Source organism: Lepidochelys kempii, chromosome 15 (genome assembly GCF_965140285.1).
Source record: "Lepidochelys kempii isolate rLepKem1 chromosome 15, rLepKem1.hap1, whole genome shotgun sequence".
NCBI classification, from domain to species: Eukaryota; Metazoa; Chordata; order Testudines; family Cheloniidae; genus Lepidochelys; species Lepidochelys kempii.
In genome coordinates, this window is record NC_136394.1 from 1,171,498 (window position 1) to 1,191,481 (window position 19,984).

The following is a 19,984-nucleotide window of genomic DNA, read 5'->3' on the forward strand; positions in this document are numbered from 1 at the left end:
TCTTTTTCTCTCCCCCCGCGCATTACATTCTCCAACAGATAAAAGGAATACACTGGCTTTGTTTAACATTCTTATTTACCAATTTCTATCTACCACATTCCTTGCTCTCGGGCCTTGAGCCCAGTCCTGGGAGGCTTCCCACGGTTCATGTCATCTGGGCGAGATTCCAAGGTTCATGCCCTTGAGAGGAGCTGTGTGTGCACAGCTCCTATACAACACTCCGGGTGTGCCCTGAATGTTGCCAAGCGCATGAACCCTGTATGAATCCTACAGGAAGCGTCTTCTGTTTCTAGTGGTGGAAACAGGTCTGACTGTAGAAGTGATAATACAGATTTGTGTACACTTGGTTTCTGCATTGCTGAGCTTCCCCATCACTGAAAGAGATGGAACTCCTCCATCTCTCTGTAAAATGCCCTGTAGCGTAAGGGATCATCTCTCTATCATCTCTGTGTTAAAACATTTCTAATACACCGACCACTGGGCTATCCGAGCACTGAATACAGTTAAGCACTGAATGAGGCTGCATGGCAGTTAGCGAATTCTGCTTTGGACTAGATGGTTCGTGGATGATCCTAGTGGAAGAGCACCATTAAGATGCTGCTGGGATGTTATGTTCTGTGGTCACAAATGCAGGGACAGTGATCTCTTTCTACCAGGTGGTAGGCAACACGCCTATTAGAACTCTTGGGCAACATCCTGAATTACAAAGGTAATTGTGGCAGGTCCATTTGGAGTGCGTGTGAATTACCAGGCAGGTTGCCAGTCTCTCCCGTCCTGGAGGGTGGGGACACTTTGCTTGGAGGTGAACAAAGCACAGCACTCTGGGTTTGTTGCAAGCTCATGATCATGTTTTACCTCTGTAACCCTTCTGCCCATCAGCGTTGGTAGCAACAAGGGCCGGGTTCAGTATCCAGGGGTTCCATTCCAATAACACAATGCAAAACTGTCTCGAGCCCCCACCCAGTGACCTGGGACAAATATATACCACCCCCGCTGGTGGTCACCTCCAAAAGGCAATACTTCCCCTCTCGCAAGCACAGAGTCTGAGTGTAGCAAAGCCTTTTAATAACAGAGAGAAACAATGTGGCATTATGTTGGGGAAACACCACCAACAGGATTCATAACACAACCCATGAGCAAAAAACCCACCCCAAGCAAATTGGGGCGTGACTTTTCCCTTGGGTTCTTGAGTCCAGCAACCCAAAATCACCCAAAGTCCCAAAAGTCCAACACCCCAAAAGTCTTTGTCCCTGGTCAGTGCAGCACCAGAGTTCGAAAGTTTAACTACAGAGCTTTACCTCCCAACCTGGGTGGAGATGGGGGGGCGGGTGTTAAGAGGCACCTTATGTGGTCCAAAGCTGATTGCCCCACCTCTCCATGGGGCTCTGCTCCGCTCCACCAGCCGTTCCACGCATTGCTCCTCTCTGCCAGCCATCACCATGAGCCGCTCCAGGCATCCCACAAACTGCTCTGCTCCAAGAGCTGCTCTGCTCTGCCAACCGTCCCACAAACTGCTCCGCAATATATCTTCAGACTCCCCCACTACTTAACACAACACTCAGTGATTTCACCTCTTTTAGCTCTTTTATGATTTCAGCTTGTAGTAGGGGAGCCTCAGTGCTGGTGCACCATTAGCCCAAAGTGAATTCAGCTCAGCAGCCTGTAACTAGACTCCTAATGGAATCAAAATTAGCTCTGATATTCTACAGTGGAGAAAGGAGAAAATGCAATTAGCATGAGGCCCATGCTACCAAGTATTAATGCCTCTCTCTATTCACTGGGTTTTGGAACCCATGACCCTTGCCTAGCGAGTGCTGCATAGTTGATGGTGAGTCCCTCCATCATAACAAAAGGCCAAGTACAGTTCCACTGTCCTTGATTCACATAATCAGGATAATAACAGTTTATTCCTGACCCAATAACAGAGAAACTGGGGCTCCTACAGCAGCCAAAGTGACCATCTATGCAGGGTGGGTGTGCCTATGCAAATGAGTTCAGCCCCTAAAGTTCTTTTCCACAACCCACCATGACTCACCACCAGATGTCAGGGTAGAGCTCATCTTGACTCTGCTTACACTTCCAAAGTCCCTGCCTAGTTAGACGCCTGGCACCGTTTGGAGACTTACCTACTGAGGTCATGCTCTGCTTCTCGACTGAGATTAACAGGTCGGGAGGCCCCGGGGCTCTTGCATTTTCAGGGAAAATTCCAGAACAGTTAAGCACATGCAACTTGGACTCTTAGACTGTGCCTGTAAGGCACAGGTCTGTTTTGGGGTCATGGAAGCCACCTGGCCCTACGAGGCCCTTGTCAGGGGCTGACTGGGTGCCCTAAGCTGGCAGTACCACCTAGTGGCAAGTGTCCAGGGCCACTCTGCCTAGTGGCTATAGTCCCCGGTAGCATTGCCCAAAGGCAAGAGTCAAAATCCACTCTGCCTAGCGGCCATAGTCCCAAGGCAGGGGGCTAGGGGAACCCAGGCTCACCCTACTCCACTGGGTTCTAACGTAGACCATATCTGTGGCCTAGGGTCTGGTACCCTTATTTACACCTCCAAGTTACTTCCTGTCCCTGATCTCTGTACTTCCATTGGGGTCACAGTGTCTTGGGATCTCTCCTGGCTTCTCTGGAGCCCCTTCCCCTAGTGATAGCAAGTTGTCACCCTTGGCTCCTACAGCTGATGGGCTTCCAGCGACTTGGCTAGGAGGCTCCGTCCCAGCGGCTTCTCAGCAGGAGGTTGCTGCACCCGGCTGCTCTCCTCCTTGGTCCGGCGAGAGGGAATGGAGTTGCTCCTTTTCAAATGCTCCCGCCCCTGGGAGCCTGCCCAGCCGAGGCGAGGGGGCGTGACTTCCGGTGTCCAGAGCAGCTCCTTAACCCTTGCCTCACCACTGTGGGATTGATACACAGACCGCCAGGAGGTGTTAGCTCTTCCCTGATCCCCCGGGCACACAGCTTGATCTTTTAGGATGGGGTAGCCTGGGAGAAAACTGGTTGATATGAAGGATGGAGTATTCAAAGAGTTAACTGGAAAATATATATTGTATCCTGGTTATCCAGTTTGAAAGGAAAAATGAGAAAGAAGGTGATCATATAGGGTGTTTTTTAATGAAAAGACAATATGTACTTTGGTACCAAGGAAAGGAAAATGTAATGTTTGTATTTCATCAACATCCAATGGGAGGATGTCTTATAATCTCTCTACTCCGGCCCAGCAACTAAAGTCAGGTCTACGCTGTAAAGTTTTGTCACCTTAGTGAAGTTGGGCAGGGATGTTTAACACCCTCCCTTCTCCCCCAGCTGATATAACTCTGCTTACAAAACCCCAGTTTATACACATCTGTGCTGACATAGCTAATGTTGTTCAGAGAGATGGTGCTGGCAGAATTCTTCCTTCTGTCAGCATACACTGCATCTGCACTAGGGAGCCCTGCTGTTACGGAGGCTGCTGTGACTGGATGCCCAGGGGAGCCAGCCGAGGTCACTCTATTAGGGTGAACTGCAAAGAATGGGGCAGAGAACTCCAAAGCTGGTGGAAATCTTCATACTTAGATTTACCAAGCCAGCACTAAACAGTTTCTGTTATACCTTTCTGGTCACTCAAAGTCCAAAACACAGTTCCCTTAAAGTGACCCAGCCTCAGGCCTCCACCTAGTTACCCAAGTCAGACAGGATGAAAATTGATGAAAATCTTATTTCGTCATATAAAAAGGTTCTACCAATCCCAAAGGATCAGACACATTATCTCCAGATTAATGAATATTCCAGATCTTATCCAAATACACGCTTACAGCCAATTCTTATTAACTAAACTAAAATTTATTAAAAAAGGAAAGAGAGAGAGTGTTGGTTAAAAGATCAATATAACATACAGACATGAGTTCATTTCTTGAGGTTCAGAATTATAGCAGGGATGGTGAGCTTTGTAGTTGCAAAGAGTTCTTTTAGAATTTAGTCCATAGGTTATAGTCCAATGTCCAATATCATATCCAGGATGTACCAGCATAACTGGGATCTCATCTTGCGACTCAAACTTCCCCTGATGAAGTTTAAGCAGATCTGAGATAAAAAGGATTGGGACCCAAGGATATTTTATACAATTTCAAGCTGCCTTTGACAGGTTGGAGTCCCTCGGGGAACAACAGGCCCTCATGTCCTAAGCATCGTCGTTAATTATTCACACAGATTAACATAAGGCAATTGCCTGTTTTTTCCACCATTCACTGATGATTTGCTATAAACTTTGAAGAGAGATGAATACAGCGATTTCCTATGTTTACAATTCATTTAAATGCTAGGATTTTCTTTTGATCTCTGAATTAACAGAATACAGCATAGACAGGGACTGTTGATTATATTGTTGACCACTACCTCATATATGTTTAAATATACAAAACCACAAACATTCTCTTCCCATATGGCTTTAAGTGTTGCATTTGAGTCATTTATTTTGCAGGACGCTTAACCCTTTCTGGCCATGCGTCACAGCAGCAGAGCCTGTGTAGTGTCAGGCCTCAGGAACTTCATCTCCATAACTATGTCCCTTCTGATAAAAGAGCCTTGCCCCATATTGGAGGGAAGAGAGATCCCTGCAAGGGCAGTGTCAGGTGTCATGGTTAGGAGTACAGAAAAGATCAGCTCTTAGCAGGAAGAAGTCTTAGCTACTTCTATGGCCCCTGTTACCTAGTACCAGCGTGTCTCACAAGCTTGGCAGTACTTAGCCTCACTACACTTCTGGGAGATAGGGCATCCTGATCACATGTTATAGATAGGAACTGAGGCCCAGAGAGAAGTGACTTGTCCAGGTCCACACAGGGAGTCGCTGGCGGAGCAGAGAATGGACCCTGGGTTCCCCAAGTCCCAGGCTAGGGCCCAAACTACTGAGCCATCTTCCTTTCCTCATCGAATGGAGTGGTCATTACTCCTTCCTCTCCAGATGGCTCTGGCAGACTCTCCCGCTAGTGTCCCTGTTATCAGTAAATGAGTGCCTGTGTGCTGCTCTCTCAGGGTCTGGTGGACGTTAAATTTCTGTTGCCGTCTGGAAAATCCAGAGGGGTGGCCGTGGGTGATTTGCTTTGCAAAAGGAGAGGAGAATGTGGAGGCAGCGTGACAGCGGAGTGACCCTCTGATCCCAGGCTAAGGGGGAGGCTGCTGTCCCAACTCATAAGAGATGCCACCGAAGGAGCAGCCCAGAGGGGACAGGGTGGGCAAAGAGATGGTTAGTGCCATCCAGGAACAGGGTCCATCCTTTGCCTTGACGGACATTTCAGGGACTGCCTGCAGGTTCCTCACCCCACCGAGTGTGTTCTGAGGTCTCCTCGGGGCTGCCTTGCAGGTGCTGGAGAAGGTGAGTCTGGATCTGGAGAGGTTTGGGGCCCGTGTGGCAGCCGAGATTGACGGTCTGGGGCATGAGTGCGAGTTGAATCCTCCTGCACTGCAGCACTATGATGCTTGGGGGCGGCGTGTGGACCACATTGTCACTTGCCCAGCCTGGAAGAGGATGAAGGAGATTGCAGCAGAGGAGGGGCTGATTGCTGAGGCCTACGAGAGGAGATACTCCAACTGGAGGTAACCACATGGGTATCAAAACCACTACACAGGCTCAGGCATGTGCATCGTCCAGGGCCCAATCCTGTGCATGGTGCAGGTTAAGCCTCAAAAGTTGATGTTCAGCACATCGCGGGATTGGGTCCCCCGTCTTCTCATGGGTAATAAATGCTATATAGGCAAACTCACCCCTACCCCACTGGAAAGAACAGCAGTGTTTCTGCCCACTGTAACACACCACATCATCATTAATCAGTCCTCACTGCCTATAATTTTTCATAATCTTCTAACATGTCACCATGTTCCTTCATCACTCTGGGGGCCTAACTCACCCACTCACTCCAGCTTGTCACACACATACACTGCACTGGAATACCCTGACATAAAACTGGAATAACACAGGGCTGGATCTGGCTCACCAGCAATTTTGAGGAGCTCCAGCCCCAAGAGAGAGCTCTCAGTTATTACCGTGCTCTAGAACTGCACTCCCTGCATGCTGCCTACCAGGGCACAAGCCTGGGGCTCATTTGTGTCCTGGTTCTACTAGCCCTTGGGCCAGGACTCCGGTTCCTACCCTGCCATAGACTGGTTTGGATTGGAGACTGTTCCTCTTCTACTCACAGAGCTGGGTGGTCCTGATACTCTCCAGTTTTTATGGCTGCACCCACTTCTCTCTCCAAACCGGGAACCTTCCTCCTCACTACGGCTGAATTGCTGTGCGGCATGTTCATTCCTGATCTCTTTCTTCGGTAGCCGTGTGTACCAGGTTGCCAAGCTGTACTTATACGCGCCCTCCGCTGGCCTCTTTACCTGCCCACTGGCCATGACTGATGGAGCAGCTAAAGTCATGGAGGTAAGAACACAGCCAGTCACTCATCAGCACAGGCTACTTCATTGCAGGTGTCTACATTTGTTGCAGAGGCAGCATGGCATCGTGGCTAGGGTGCTGGACGAGATCCAGAAGAGCTGGGTTCTGTTCCTGGCTCTGCCACAGACCTGTTCGGTGGTTCTGAGTAAGTCAGTTCCCTGTTCTGTGCCTCAGCGTTGGTCTACACTACAAAGGGCCATTGGTGTCCCCACATCCCTCACGGGTGTGATTGATCCCCCCCGCATGCTGTAGTCACGCCGGCCTGCGTCCAGTGTGGGCAGTGCATGTCCCTGGGAGAGCACGGCAGCAGTGCAGCTGCACTGATGCAAGTTTCTTGCGTAGATGAGTCATTGGTGTCCTGTCTAGTGAGATTTCAAGCTCGTTGTGCCGAGAAGTGCCCGTACTACATTTGAATTCAGCACAGAGCACAGTGGGGTTCTGCTCTCCGACGAAGCCTCTAGCTCAGTGGTCTCCAACCTTTTTATGCCCAAGATCACTTTTGGAATTTAAGGGCAACCCAGAATCTACCCCGCCCCTTCCCCGAGGCCCCACCCCTTCCCCAAAGCCCCGCCCCATGCACTCCATTCCCCCCCTCCCGTCACTCACTCTCCCCCACTTTCACCGGGCTGGGGTAAGGGTTTGGGAGGGGGTGCGGGCTCTGGGCTGGGGCTGAGGGATTCGCAGTGTGGAAGGGGGCTCTGGGCTGAGCCTGGGGCAGGGGGTTGAGGTGCAGGAGGGGATCAGGGGTGCAAGCTCTGGGAGGGAGTTTGGGTGCAGGAGAGGGCTCTGGGCTGGGGCAGAGTGTTGGGGTGCAAGAGGGGGTACAGGGTGCTGGCTCTGGGAGGGGGGTCAGGGCTGGGGTTTGGGGTGCAGGAAGGAGTTTGGGGTGCAGGAGAGGATTTGGGGTGCTGGCTCCAGGAGGGGGCTCAGGGCTGGGGGTTGGGGCGCAGCCTCCTGCTGGGCAGCATTTACCTCCGGCAGTGCAGCAAGGCTAAGTCAGGCTCTCTCCCTACCCCGGCCCCACGTCGCGCCCGGAAGGGGCCAACACGCCCCTGTGGCCCCTGGGAGGGGGCAGGCGGCACATGGCTCCACGCGCGGCCCCTCTCTGCAAGCACCACCACCACAGCTCCCCATTCCCAGCCAATGGGAGCTACAGGGGCGGTGCTTGCAGGCAGGAGTAGCGTGCTGAGGGAGACACCCCCCACCCCCAGCTCCCAGGGCTGTGGGGCACGCTGGCCGCTTCCGGGAGCAGTGTGGGGCCTGGGACCCACACTGTTCTAGCTGTTACTGTAATGCAAATAATAAATAATTACAATAAATGGCCTTCCAGGTACTTTCACTTCAAGGCCACAAATGCCTGATTCTCCATTTCCTTACACCTTGTTCAGTCACTTACACTTGTGCAAAGTGGGTGCTAAACGCCATGGCCAGATCCTCAACTGGTGTAATTAGCTGAGCTCCATTGACTTCCCAGGGCTGAGGATTTGGCCAGGTTTGCACAGGTGTCTGTGCCTACACAAGGTACAGAGCAGGGGAGAATCAGGCCCTGAGCCCACCAGCATAGCTTGGCCTTTGTACAGTGAGCAAATAATCCTAAAGGCCTTGTCCTCCCTCCAGCTTGCTGTGCACTGGCGATGTACATTGTACCCTGGTGCATAGGCTGCTGCGGAAACTCTTGGGCCAAATCTCTAGAGGTGCTGAAGTCAGGGGGAGCTGAGGGTGCTCAGCATCTCCCAGGACGTGTACCTGTGTAATGGAGTCTGGATCTTATCTCTGTACAATGCTACTCTCAGCCCTCTCCCACGGATACGCTGGGCCATTTCTGAGACTCAGCAGCAGTCACCAGACACACAGGGATTCAGGACATTGAAAGATTCCCTGCCCTGTCTAGAGTTTGCCTATTCTGACCCAGGGACAGGTTCCTGGATGACCCTCTGCAGCTTGTGAAGACAATTGTTTTGCAGCGTTTAAGGCCAGAAGGGACTATTAGATCATCTAGTCTTACCTCCTGTATGTCCCAGGCTGCCACCACCACCCAGAGACGCCTCTATGGAGACTTTACTTAGACTAAAGCATTTCAGTCCTAAATTGTGTGTCACAGTGAGAGAACTGAAGACACTGAGATGCCATTAGTGCCCAAGGCTCTGCAATGGCAGGAAATTGATTAGGTGGGATATGCCTGGATGGTCCCAGCAGGTGATCCATGTGCCATGCTGCAGAAGGAGGTGGGAAAAAAACCATGGCCCTTGCCAATCTCACCTGGGGAAAAACTCCTTTCTAACCCCAAATCTGGATATCAGTGTGACCTTGAGCACATGAGCAAGACCCACCAGCCAGGATCTGGAAAGAGGATTCTCTGTACCACCTCAGAGTGCTGGTCCGCCTGTTTGGTGTCCTGTCTCTAGCTCTGGCTGATCTCTGATGCCTCAGAGGAAGGTGGAATCCTCTCCCCGTTGAGTCCATGAACGTTGTCAGTGAAATGTGTAGCTGGCCTTTCTGGATCTTTCTCTCAAGAAATTCTTGGTTTTCTCTCCCCCTCCCACTCCCGCCCCCAGTCTCTTGGTCTTTCAGGGCCTCTAGCGAAAGCTTTTGGCCACCTGACATCACGCGAGCCCAGGAAGTTCTGGACCTCTGGCCAGTGGATGACGGAACGCAAAGGAGGCTCTGATGTCGGTAGGCGTCACAGGTTGAAGGCATCTCCAGCGGCAGCCTCCGTAGGGCCACATTTCTTTGCTGACCGGCAAGGCCAGTGCGACCAGAGTGGGTCGTGTTAACAAGGACGTAAAACAACTGGGGCTGTTTTCAAAACCACGCAGTGGATTAAAACCAAGGGAAGCCATACATCTCCTCCCCCCCCCCCCGCCACAGATGGTCTGACAATCTGTCCTGTTGCCACAAACACACAACAGAACAGATCTTCCAGGCCACTACCACACACCCACTCAGCTGTCTAGAGCCATTGACCCTCCACAGAGAATGCCCTGCGCCCACCTCTGGAAGTTCAGCCCTGAACACGGGCAGCAGAGGTGTTCCAGCCAGCATCTGCTGTGATGGGATAGAGGACTCTGGAAGACGCTGTTTCCAATGCTAGTCCCCCGCTCTTGTTCCCATGCAAATGTTGGCGATATGGGGGGTTTAAGCACGCAGGGAAATCTCAACACTGCATATTGGAGACAGAGGACTCTGGGAGGGGAGTGTTCCCCTCAGCAGGATCCTGGAAGGCGAGGTGTAATTCCCTGTTGGGAGAAATTAAAGGGCCAGCTGAAGAGTGAATGCTGTTGGGTGAGGCAAGACTGCAGGACTCCTAGGTACAGAGCGCCCCTTGCCATTCTTGGTGGAATGGGAGCCCTGATGGCGTTGCATCACTGTGCCTATAAGTCATGCTGCATTCCTCTCCTATCAGCGCTGCCAGTGTTTGCTGTTAGCCTGGAGCAATTGCTGTGGGCTGCTCACACTCTAGCTGGGCTCCTTTTCTAGGGAGGCGTGGGTATTCTACCCTGCTTGCACTTCACCCAAGGACAGTGAAGGGGATTAGTTGCTGATCCCTGTTTCATCTTGACAGCGTAGAGCAATTTGAGGAGGTGCTGCTTAAGCCACAAGCCAGCATTGCCTGTCACAGATGCTTCCCCTAAAGCCAAGATTTTGTGCTCTTTTTTTGCAGCTAGTGGCACAGAGTCAGTGGCCAGAGAGCAGCCAGATGGCACATATTGCCTCTACGGTTTTAAATGGTTTACATCGGCCACTGATTCAGACATGACGCTGACCCTGGCAAGGATCATGGATGCTCAGGGACGTGTAGAACAGGTTAGTTTCCCAGTGGAGCCCAGGGAGGTGGCAGATAAATTGTTTTCCTCCCCTTCCATTCTTCATCACAGCCAAATCCTCCTCCTTCAGCCTATGTAGAACTCCCTGCAGTGAAGGGATCTTACATGTGCTTCTGTGCAGGGCTCCAGAGGTCTGTCCCTGTTCTTCTTGGAGGTGCGAGATAAGGAGGGGAAGCTGAATGGCATTGAGGTGCAAAGGCTAAAAGAGAAGCTGGGGACGAGGCAGGTGCCAACAGCTGAGCTGCTGCTGGATGGAGCCCAGGCACACCGGGTATGCCAGGGCAGCAGTGGGCAGATCGCAATCCACGAGATCAGGTGGCTCTCCCCTACTCAGTGCGCTGAGCTGGCAGACACACACATGGTAACATGGGGGGGAGTTCAGGCAAGAAGTCAGATTTTTCAGGTGACTGAGCCAGATTGGGGGAGGGATAGCTCGGTGTGGGGGGACAGATATAGCTCAGTGGTTTGAACATTGGCCTGCTAAACCCAGGCTTGTGAGTTCAATCCTTGAGGGGGCCACTTAGGGATCTGGGGCAAAAATTGGGGATTGGTCCTGCTTTGAGCAGGGGTTTGGACTAGATGACCTCCTGAGGTCCCTTCCAACCCTGAGATTCTATGATTGAGATGGAGGGAAGAGTCCATTTCCACCAGCCCATGGACACACTCCGCTCCCAAGAAGATTCATTGTGGGATTTATTCTAGCCTTTGTTCCTTGATGCTTTCAGATCTCTGCAGAGGGTCGGGGTGTGGCTTCCATTGCCAACATGTTGACCATAACTAGGATCCACAATGTCATCTCAGCAGTGGCTGGCATGAGGAGGTGAAGCCCACATGGATCTCCAGGCCCCTGGGGGAGCAGCCAGGCGGACAAAGGGGCTCCGCTTTGCGTTGCTGCTATGAGCCATACTGGGCTGTGGTGTGGCTGCATCTGGGAGCTAAGTGCTGCAGGGAAGTGGGAGGAGAAGGTTGTTTCTATCTCACAACATCCTGGCTTTCAAACTTCCTGTTTGCAGTTTTTGTTTCAAGTAGGACTTCCTAATTTTGGCTCAGCTTGTGAGCTGCTCTGGGCAGGGTCCGCCTCTTAGCTCTGTGTTTGTAAGTGCCTAGCATAGGGGGGTCCTAGGCACTACAGCAGGGCAGATAATAATTTCAGCAGAGCCTATGCAAAAAGAAAAGGAGTACTAGTGGCACCTTAGAGACTAACCAATTTATTTCAGCATAAGCTGTCGTGAGCTACAGCTCACTTCATCGGATGCATTCAGTGGAAAATACAGTGAGGAGATTTATATACACACAGAACATGAAACAATGGGTGTTACCATACACACTGTAACAAAAAGAAAAGGAGGACTTGTGGCACCTTAGAGACTAACCAATTTATTTGAGCATGAGCTTTCGTGAGCTACAGCTCACTTCATCGGATGCATGCCGTGGAAACTGCAGCAAACTTTATATATACACAGAGAATATGAAAAAATAACTGTGTATATATAAAGTCTGCTGCAGTTTCCACGGCATGCATCGATGAAGTGAGCTGTAGCTCACGAAAGCTCATGCTCAAATAAATTGGTTAGTCTCTAAGGTGCCACAAGTACTCCTTTTCTTTTTGCGAATACAGACTAACACGGCTGCCACTCTGAAAAGAGCCTATGCAAGAGGCCACACTTGCTGGGCAACCTCCTGTCTTAAGAGTCGCAAAGAATGCCCCCAAATGTACATTGTTCCCCTCAATAGCTCTCCAGGTGAAGAAATGTAAATTGACAAAGCTCCATTGACCTTCCACCCGTAGGGGCTCTGAAGTGTTCCTCTGGCAGCTGCTCCCCCTCCCAATTCAGCAGGACATGTGGTGGCTCAAGCTAGATCCTGAGCCACTCTGGCTACTGTTGGTGTTATAGCAGCGCCCCGGGACCCAGTCAGAGATTGACGAGCATCCAGCACAACAGGGCACCAGCCACCTATGAATACGTGAGCCCGGCTGCATCCAAATCGGGGGATAGTGGAGGTTCCACTCCTGTCCCCACAGCTGGGGAATGGTGGAGAGAAGATGCTGCTGTCACCACGAGCTCAGGGGTGAGGCTGGGAAGGGAGGGGTGCAGCAGCACCAGGGATGAACGTGGCATGTGTATGCGGGTGTGGGGAGCCAGCAGTGGTTCAGGGACTGGTGTTTCTCCTAGTGGTGTTGATGGGGCAGCCAGGGAGTGCAAGAGAAGGGTTTGTCGCTGCTGCCCCTCTGGGTGGGATGGGGGAGGCGCATCAGCATCCACTCAGGGTAGGAGCTCAGGAGGTAGTGGGAAGGTGTGAACTAGCAGGGGTGGAGGGAAAGACCATGACAAACTCCCCAGGGACCTGAGGGATGGTTGCAGCAGGTCTGTCCTCCTTGAGGATCATGCCAGCATCACATGGGCAATTCTTGCCTGAGCTGGCATTGAGACCGACATGCCAGAGCCATGTTAGACCCTCCCAAAGCATCCACTGGGGCAGGACTGGGGGCCAGAAACATCCTACAGAGAAACTTTGTGCTAGGACCCAGGCAGTGCCTCCCCCCACCCCTGCCATGTGGCCTTGGGGAGAAGACAGCCAGCCAGAGACTCCAGTGGGCATGGGCAGAAGCCGCCAAGGCAGGCACCTCTGGACATTCCAGTTAACGCTGTAGGACCTTTGCTGACTTTCTCTGCTTGGTGCTGATTGGTTGTTTGCTCCAGCCCTCCCCTTCCCCTCCCTCACCATCTCTTCCCCGTAGCGGCACTTCATGCCTACCTCTTACTCTCCTTCCCCTGCCCTGCCCCCTCTCTTTCACGGCACTAACATGCCATGTGCACTGGCGTTTTCTGCCTCCTCCCAGCCCACATCTGTCTGATCTACTGAGACTGGACGCAGTTCAGGGCAGAGACTGTCCACTACTCAGGACAGCGCCTAGCACAAGGGGCCCCCCTTCGTAGCTGGGCCTTTGGCAATACCACCCTAAACATGATCACGAATAATAACTGGGAGCTAGGCGGTGTAACAGAGAGAGAGCCTGGAGCACTGCGCCTAGTGCCAGATTTGAGGCCTGAACCAAAGGCTGTAAACCAAAGTAGGCCTGGCCTTGGCAAAAGAATAACACACTAAATATTTACGCAGATACCTTTCAGAAGGCTAGTACAGATACATCCCAACCTTGCACAAGAGCCGATGGTTTAACAGAACAATGAATAGGGATGTTGTGTCTGAGATATCAGGCACAAGGGGAGGTAACAAACATGTCCTGAAACTGGCAGGGTGGTAGGTAAGTTGTTTGTCTCAGGCTGTAAATGCCAGGGTCCCTCGCCTTAACCCTTCGTGTGGCCTAGGGGACAGCAGAGACTCTTGCTGTTGACTGAGCCACTCCTTGCCACATTTCAGAGTAGCAGCCGTGTTAGTCTGTATCCGCAAAAAGAAAAGGAGGACTTGTGGCACCTTAGAGACTAACCAATTTATTTGAGCATAAGCTTTCGTGAGCTACAGCACACTTCATACTGGTGTTAGCATTCCTGTAACCATGGAGCCAGGGTGCTAGGACTGCAACTTGAGGGCAATACACCAGGCCGAGTGCCTCTGTCACCGTAAGCCTCTCTTTATAAGTGACATCGAGGTCTGCTCAGTTGGCAGGCTGCATTAGCTGCTAGTCCAAGGACAGATGCGCTGAGCAGCCTAAACAGTATTACCAAGGCAACAGCATTCCAGCCTTCAGCACTTGACAACAGGCGGGTGAGCGGGAAGAGGTTTGCTGGGGTGATAGGGAAAAGTGAGCACTGCTGCGGGTTAGCTGTCTCCTAGGCTGACAGTACAGTGTCACTTCCATCTGCCATGGCGGGGTTATTCTGCAACCCCAAGCTGTGAATGGCTCAAAGGGGAAGTTAGGAAATGGGTTTAATATATATGGGAATGTAAAGGCTGCAGCCACTAACCCTCCTTGCCTGACTGCCCTTTCGTCCCTAGGATGATTAACCTGGCCAGAGAGTATGCCAGCAAGCGGGTCGTCTTTGGGAAGCTCATCAAGGACCATCCCTTGCACATGCAGACCGTGGCCCGGCTGGAGGTAAGGCTTCCTCGCACTCAGCTGGCTCGCCACTCACTCATACGCAAGGCAAAGATTCAGCACTGCCGCAGGGAGCTGTTAATCAGCAAGGCCAGCCCACCACTGGTGTTCACAACCAGGCTGGTCTGAGCTCTGTGGAGTTTTGTTACTGCTGCTCTCAAACCTAGGGTGACCAGACAGCAAGTATGAAAAATCGGGACGGGGGGGGGGGGGGTGTTATAGGAGCCTATATAAGAAAAAGACCACAAAATCGGGACTGTCCCTATAAAATCGGGATATCTGGTCACCCTACTCAAACCTGCTTAGGCATAAGGGCTGCCAGAACTGGCTAATATCGATCTATGGCATATTAGACAGGGATGTAACACGCACTCCAGCAGGGTTTGAGCTGAGCAGGAATCCAGACTCTCTACAGGAGCCTGGATTTACGTAGGTAGCAGGCAGGTGTAGTGCTGTTCCTCACAGAAGTGCATGGATGCCCATGTAACCTCAGTGCAGGCTATACCTTGCCTTAGGGCACGTAATGGAGCCTGGGACCTCTGGATCTCAAAGCATGAGCCTCAGCGGCCTGAGCTAAGAGGCTCAGCTCCATTAGCCAAGGCCATAGCTGGCTCATTAACTTTGACAGGAGACCCAGCCACCAGTAGAGGTGGACAGAGCACCCCCGGGTGGGTTTCAGCCATGTCCAAAATGGTCCCTGAGCAATTTGTGGGATCCCTGGTGCAGTACATGGTGCTGTATTATTTAAACTCTATGGGGACTGTAAGCACTTCAGAGGGTGGGTGCCTCCCACTCTGTCTGTGCAGCACCTGGCACAATGGGGCCCTGATCCTGCTCAGGAGCTCTAGGCCCTGCTGTAATAGAAATAAATAATAACAATACACAGACAAACAGGACTGAGGATCTGGAGCAAGCTGGGTGCGAACCTGCACTCTGGCTCTGATGGCTCAGTCGGGCTGTGGAAGGGGTTTCAAACCTGGGTCTGGATTTAGCCGCTTGGTCCTTCTCTGCTTTACAGAGATCAGAGGAGAAAATATTGTTTGTTATGGCAAATCACCAAAAAACAACCTGCAGCAACGTATGGCCCTGCTCACTTCCCCAAACCCAACCAAACCTTCTGTTCCCTTCTTGCCCCGAGCAATGTAACATCATGCAAATGCTTGTCGCTGTGGTGGGACAAGTTTCTCTTTCAGGAGCTTGGTAGTGATTCAGCGTAATTCTCCTGGTACAAGGTCAGTTGTGGCTGATGCATGCCTGTGCCCATAGGGATTGCACATGATTGCTCCCTGCTTCTCTTTTCCCTGTAGGTGGAAACTCGAGGGGCCTTTCTCATGCTCATGGAGATAGCCAGGCTGCTGGGATTAGAGGAGACCAAGATGGCCAGTGAGCAGGACCTGCATCTTCTCAGGCTGCTGACACCAGTCGCTAAGCTCTACACTGGGAAACAGGTATTGGGTGGCCACATTCGATCAGCCTGGGATGGGCTCTGTGCAGCATGTCACTGACCCCGGGCTGGACAGAGGAACGAGTTACAGGGAGAATACAAATTGCAGCCGCAATACAGCGTCCAGCGCTTGGGGTAGAAAGAGGAAAACCTGCTCCTGCAAGGCTAGCTGAACAATGAAATGATTGAATCATAGAATCATAGAATATCAGGGTTGGAAGGGACCCCAGAAGGTCATCTAGTCCAACCCCCTGCTCCAAGCAGGACCAATTCCCAGTTAAATCATCCCAGCCAGGGCTTTGTCAAGCCTGACCTTAAAAACCTCTAAGGAAGGAGATTCTACCACCTCCCTAGGTAACGCATTCCAGTGTTTCACCACCCTCTTAGTGAAAAAGTTTTTCCTAATATCCAATCTCCGCTGCTCAGCTGGTTCTCCGCCGCTCAGCTGGTTCGCGAAGCTCTGGCTATTTTTAAACAGCCAGGCTTCCCTGTCGCAAACAAACAGACACCCTACTGCCCGCCCCCTGCAGGCTAGCAGCCAATCAGACACTCACTCAGGCTCTCACACTGCCCCCCCAGCAAACACACGCTCGGATACTTCCTCAGCAAGCAAACAAACACAGACTCGGATACTTACCAGTCCCAGGCAAACTCCTGCTGTGTGCTGCTCTGCTGTCCCCGCTGCTCAGCTGGTTCTCCGCCGCTCAGCTGGTTCGCGAAGCTGCCATTTAGAGCAGGTGTTACTCACCTCACACAGTTGATACTATAAGCTGCTGAACTTCAAGGTTTTGACCAAGTGGCCCTTTGAGTAGGTGCCTTTCCCAATCTGCTCTACACACAGATCATTTCATGTACCATGTAAAACCCAAACTTGTCTCCTCCCAGGGGTTTGGCTTTATTAACACAGAAACCCTCAATAAGATGTTATGAGAATCCTATCAAGCCTACTCCCCATATATGACTGCTCACCCTAGATCAGTGGCTCTCAACCTTTCCCGACCATTGTCCCCCTTCATAGAATCATAGAATATCAGGGTTGGAAGGGACCTCAGGAGGTCATCTAGTCCAACCCCCTGCTCAAAGCAGGAACAATCCCCAACTAAATCATCCCAGCCAGGGCTTTGTCAAGCCTGACCATAAAAACCTCTAAGGAAGGAGATTCCATCACCTCCCTAGGTAACGCATTCCAGTGCTTCACCACCCTCCTAGTGAAAAAGTTTTTCCTAATATCCAACCTAAACCTCCCCCACTGCAACTTGAGACCATTACTCCTCGTTCTGTCATCTGCTACCATTGAGAACAGTCTAGATCCATCCTCTTTGGAACCCCCTTTCAGGTAGTTGAAAGCAGCTATCAAATCCCCCCTCATTCTTCTCTTCTGCAGACTAAACAATCCCAGTTCCCTCAGCCTCTCCTCATAAGTCATGTGCTCCAGCCCCCTACATCATTTTTGTTGCCCTCCGCTGGATGCTTTCCAATTTTTCCACATCCTTCTTGTAGTGTGGGGCCCAAAACTGGACACAGTACTCCAGATGAGGCCTCACCAATGTCTAATAGAGGGGAACGATCACGTCCCTCGATCTGCTGGCAATGCCCCTACTTATACATCCCAAAATGCCATTGGCCTTCTTGGCAACAAGGGCACACTGTTGACTCATATCCAGCTTCTTGTCCACTGTAACCCCTAGGTCCTTTTCTGCAGAGGGTTTCTTTCAAGGGTCTGATTTGTCTTGCATACCCCAAGTTTCACCTCACTTAAAAACTACTTGTTTACAAAATCAGACATAAAATACAAAAGTGTCACAGCCACACTATTACTGAAAATTTACTTTTTCATTTTTACCATAATTATAAAATCAATGGGAATATAAATATTGTACTTACATTTCAGTGTATAGTATATAGAGCAGTATAAACAAGTCACTGTAGGAAATTTTAGTTTGTACTGACAATGCTAGTGCTTTTTATGTAGCCTGTTGTAAAACTAGGCAAATATCTAGATGAGTTGATGTTTCCCCCGGGGGCACACAAAGCCCTAATTGAGAACCACTGCGGCTTAGATCCTCTCCCCAGAGAGTCCCTCCAAATCGCTTTATGTCCATGTAGGGTAACGAGTCACCTGCCTCACTGAGTCAGTATAACCCACTTAACCCCTTCCCCGCAGGATCAGCACCCAAAACTGTTTGGATGCAACGTGGTAATTAGCATGGAGGACAGCATGAGCAATTTCTCCTTCTGGGTCATTTGGATCTTGTAGTTCAAATCCTGGAGTCTTGTACTTTCTGTTTTGCAGGCAATTGCTGTTATTTCTGAGGGACTGGAGTGTTTTGGAGGGCAGGGCTACATGGAGGACACAGGCTTGCCAGTTGCACTTCGAGATGCCCAGGTAAGAAAACACAAACAAAGCACGACAGTTCTTCTCCATAGCTCCTCACTTGGTGCCCCTCAGGCATTCCCTCTGCAGCGCTGCACCACTGTCTGGCTCTCTGCCAAAGACAGATTTCCAAATGTGTATGCTCATGCAGCCAGGCCTTCTCTACCTGCCTAATGTCATGGCTGTTCTCTGCCCATTTGCCAGCCCCTGTCGGGCTCCCCTCAGCCTTGCCTTTGGACTCCACATCACCACAGAGCTCTAACACTGTGATAAAACAGACCAGTCTGTCATTGTTCTTCTCGTCCTGATGGGCCATTCCCTGTCCTGTCACTCGTGATTGACTTCTGCTCAGGGGCGCTATTGAGCTGTCGGCCACATACTGACTTCCACTCATATGGGTTCACCCCTCCCTTAGAGAACCGACCCCTCCTGCTTCACACCCCCTCCCCCCCCGGGCTGCTCCCATAAACTTGGCCTCCCCCTCTCACCTCCCCTACAAGCCCTCCTCACCTCCCTTCACAGTTCATTCCCTCTCCAGCCTGCGTCTCCTCTTTGGGCTTTGCCATGCCACCCTCCCATATCCCATTCAACCTCAGCCTCATCTGCTCTCACAGCCCTCTTCTCTCCCTCCCTTCCACTCTCACAGCACTCCATCTGCCTAGCCACCAGCCTTTAGCCCCGTCCTCCTTCCCCAGCCTTTAACCTCGTGTTCTGCAAGCACTGTGAAGCTCCGGCTTGTTCTCTCCCCCCCAGCCCTGCACATCGGCTCTTTCTGGCTCAGCAGTTCCACTTCTTCTTGCTCATCCACTCCCCTGACTCCATGCCCGACAGCTCTACCTATGGTCCCTATGGGATGTGTGGATGAGACCAGTCTGAGAGCTCCTGTCATTGGTAAGAAATCCAGATAACGGCTGCTTTTCCTGCCTGTCCCTCCCCCTTCACAGGTGCTGACCATCTGGGAGGGAACGACAAATATCCTCTCACTTGACGTGCTGCGCTCTCTCACCAAAAGCCAAGGCCAGGTGCTAGATGCATTCTGCTCTGGAGTGCAGGTTTGTTCACTTGAAGCAACATTGATCATCCAGAGGTACCACCTCCCTGGACCCTCATTCTTGGCTTCTTGCTCCTACAGCAAGACCTGCTGGGAACACCACTGGCTTCAGAGTGCTGAGTTGATAGCATCCAACCAGGCATCTCCCCGACTCTCACTCAGTGCTGAGGCTGCTGCCGCCTGGCATCCCATGTTCCTTTCTTATGGCTGTGATTTGGGAAGGGAAAGACCCTGGGGGGACTTGACAGCTCTCCAACTAAGGCTCTTGGTTTCAACAACCGTGCACTACTTTATCCGTTGCATCCTTGAGCTGTAGGTGGTGAAAAAGGTTTGACTTACTGAACCAATTCTCCTGTCAACATTCCCCATGCCTGCATAGCCATCCCACGGAAGAGCCTCAACAAACAATGTGAAAAATGCCCCTAAGCTTTCTCTGGAGTGGACTGAAGCCCTTAAAAAGCCCACCCAGCTTTGCATTTCATTTGACACTATTCCAGTAGGTTTGAGTGACACCAAGCAAAGCATGGCTAAATGGCTGTCTTATTGCATCTCTCCATGCTGCAGCCAGCTGGGCCTGTCGAGGCTTATTCCACTTGGGGCTTCCAAGCTCAGATCTGTCTAGTCAGGAGACAGCAGGTTTTCTCTGCATCCAGGTACCAAGCACTATTGCATAGACTGGGCTTCTAGACCAAAATCCTGGTTTGACATATGGGTGTTACACAACCTGTTTCTGAGCTGCCAGTGCCCCAACTCTCCTGGCCTCTAAAAATTGGGTTTATTTTGGGTTGTCTTTATATTACCCACTGTTTCCACTCACTGTCATACCA

General features: G+C 51.4%; 1 protein-coding gene across 6 annotated transcripts in view; it reads left to right on the top strand.

Annotated features, from left to right (window-relative positions):
- Positions 1-19,984, top strand: part of LOC140898958 (acyl-CoA dehydrogenase family member 11) — a 30,144-nt gene that overhangs the window by 1,964 nt on the left and 8,196 nt on the right. For 3 of the 6 annotated variants that reach the window (XR_012155159.1, XM_073313605.2, XM_073313603.1), the window contains 10 exons: positions 5,328-5,560; positions 6,293-6,392; positions 8,963-9,080; positions 10,069-10,211; positions 10,353-10,502; positions 10,957-11,051; positions 14,189-14,288; positions 15,596-15,736; positions 18,026-18,118; positions 19,051-19,158. Coding sequence is in view for 4 of the 6 variants with exons in the window: in XM_073313605.2 (XP_073169706.1) it covers positions 5,328-5,560; positions 6,293-6,392; positions 8,963-9,080; positions 10,069-10,211; positions 10,353-10,502; positions 10,957-11,051; positions 14,189-14,288; positions 15,596-15,736; positions 18,026-18,118; positions 19,051-19,158 (1,281 nt within the window). In the remaining 2 variants the exon portion in view is untranslated. Of the gene's footprint in view, positions 1-5,327; positions 5,561-6,292; positions 6,393-8,962; positions 9,081-10,068; positions 10,212-10,352; positions 10,503-10,956; positions 11,052-14,188; positions 14,289-15,595; positions 15,737-18,025; positions 18,119-18,859; positions 18,998-19,050; positions 19,159-19,984 lie in introns of all 6 variants that reach the window. The other 3 variants (XR_012155160.1, XM_073313604.1, XM_073313606.1) reach the window with 3 other exon arrangements.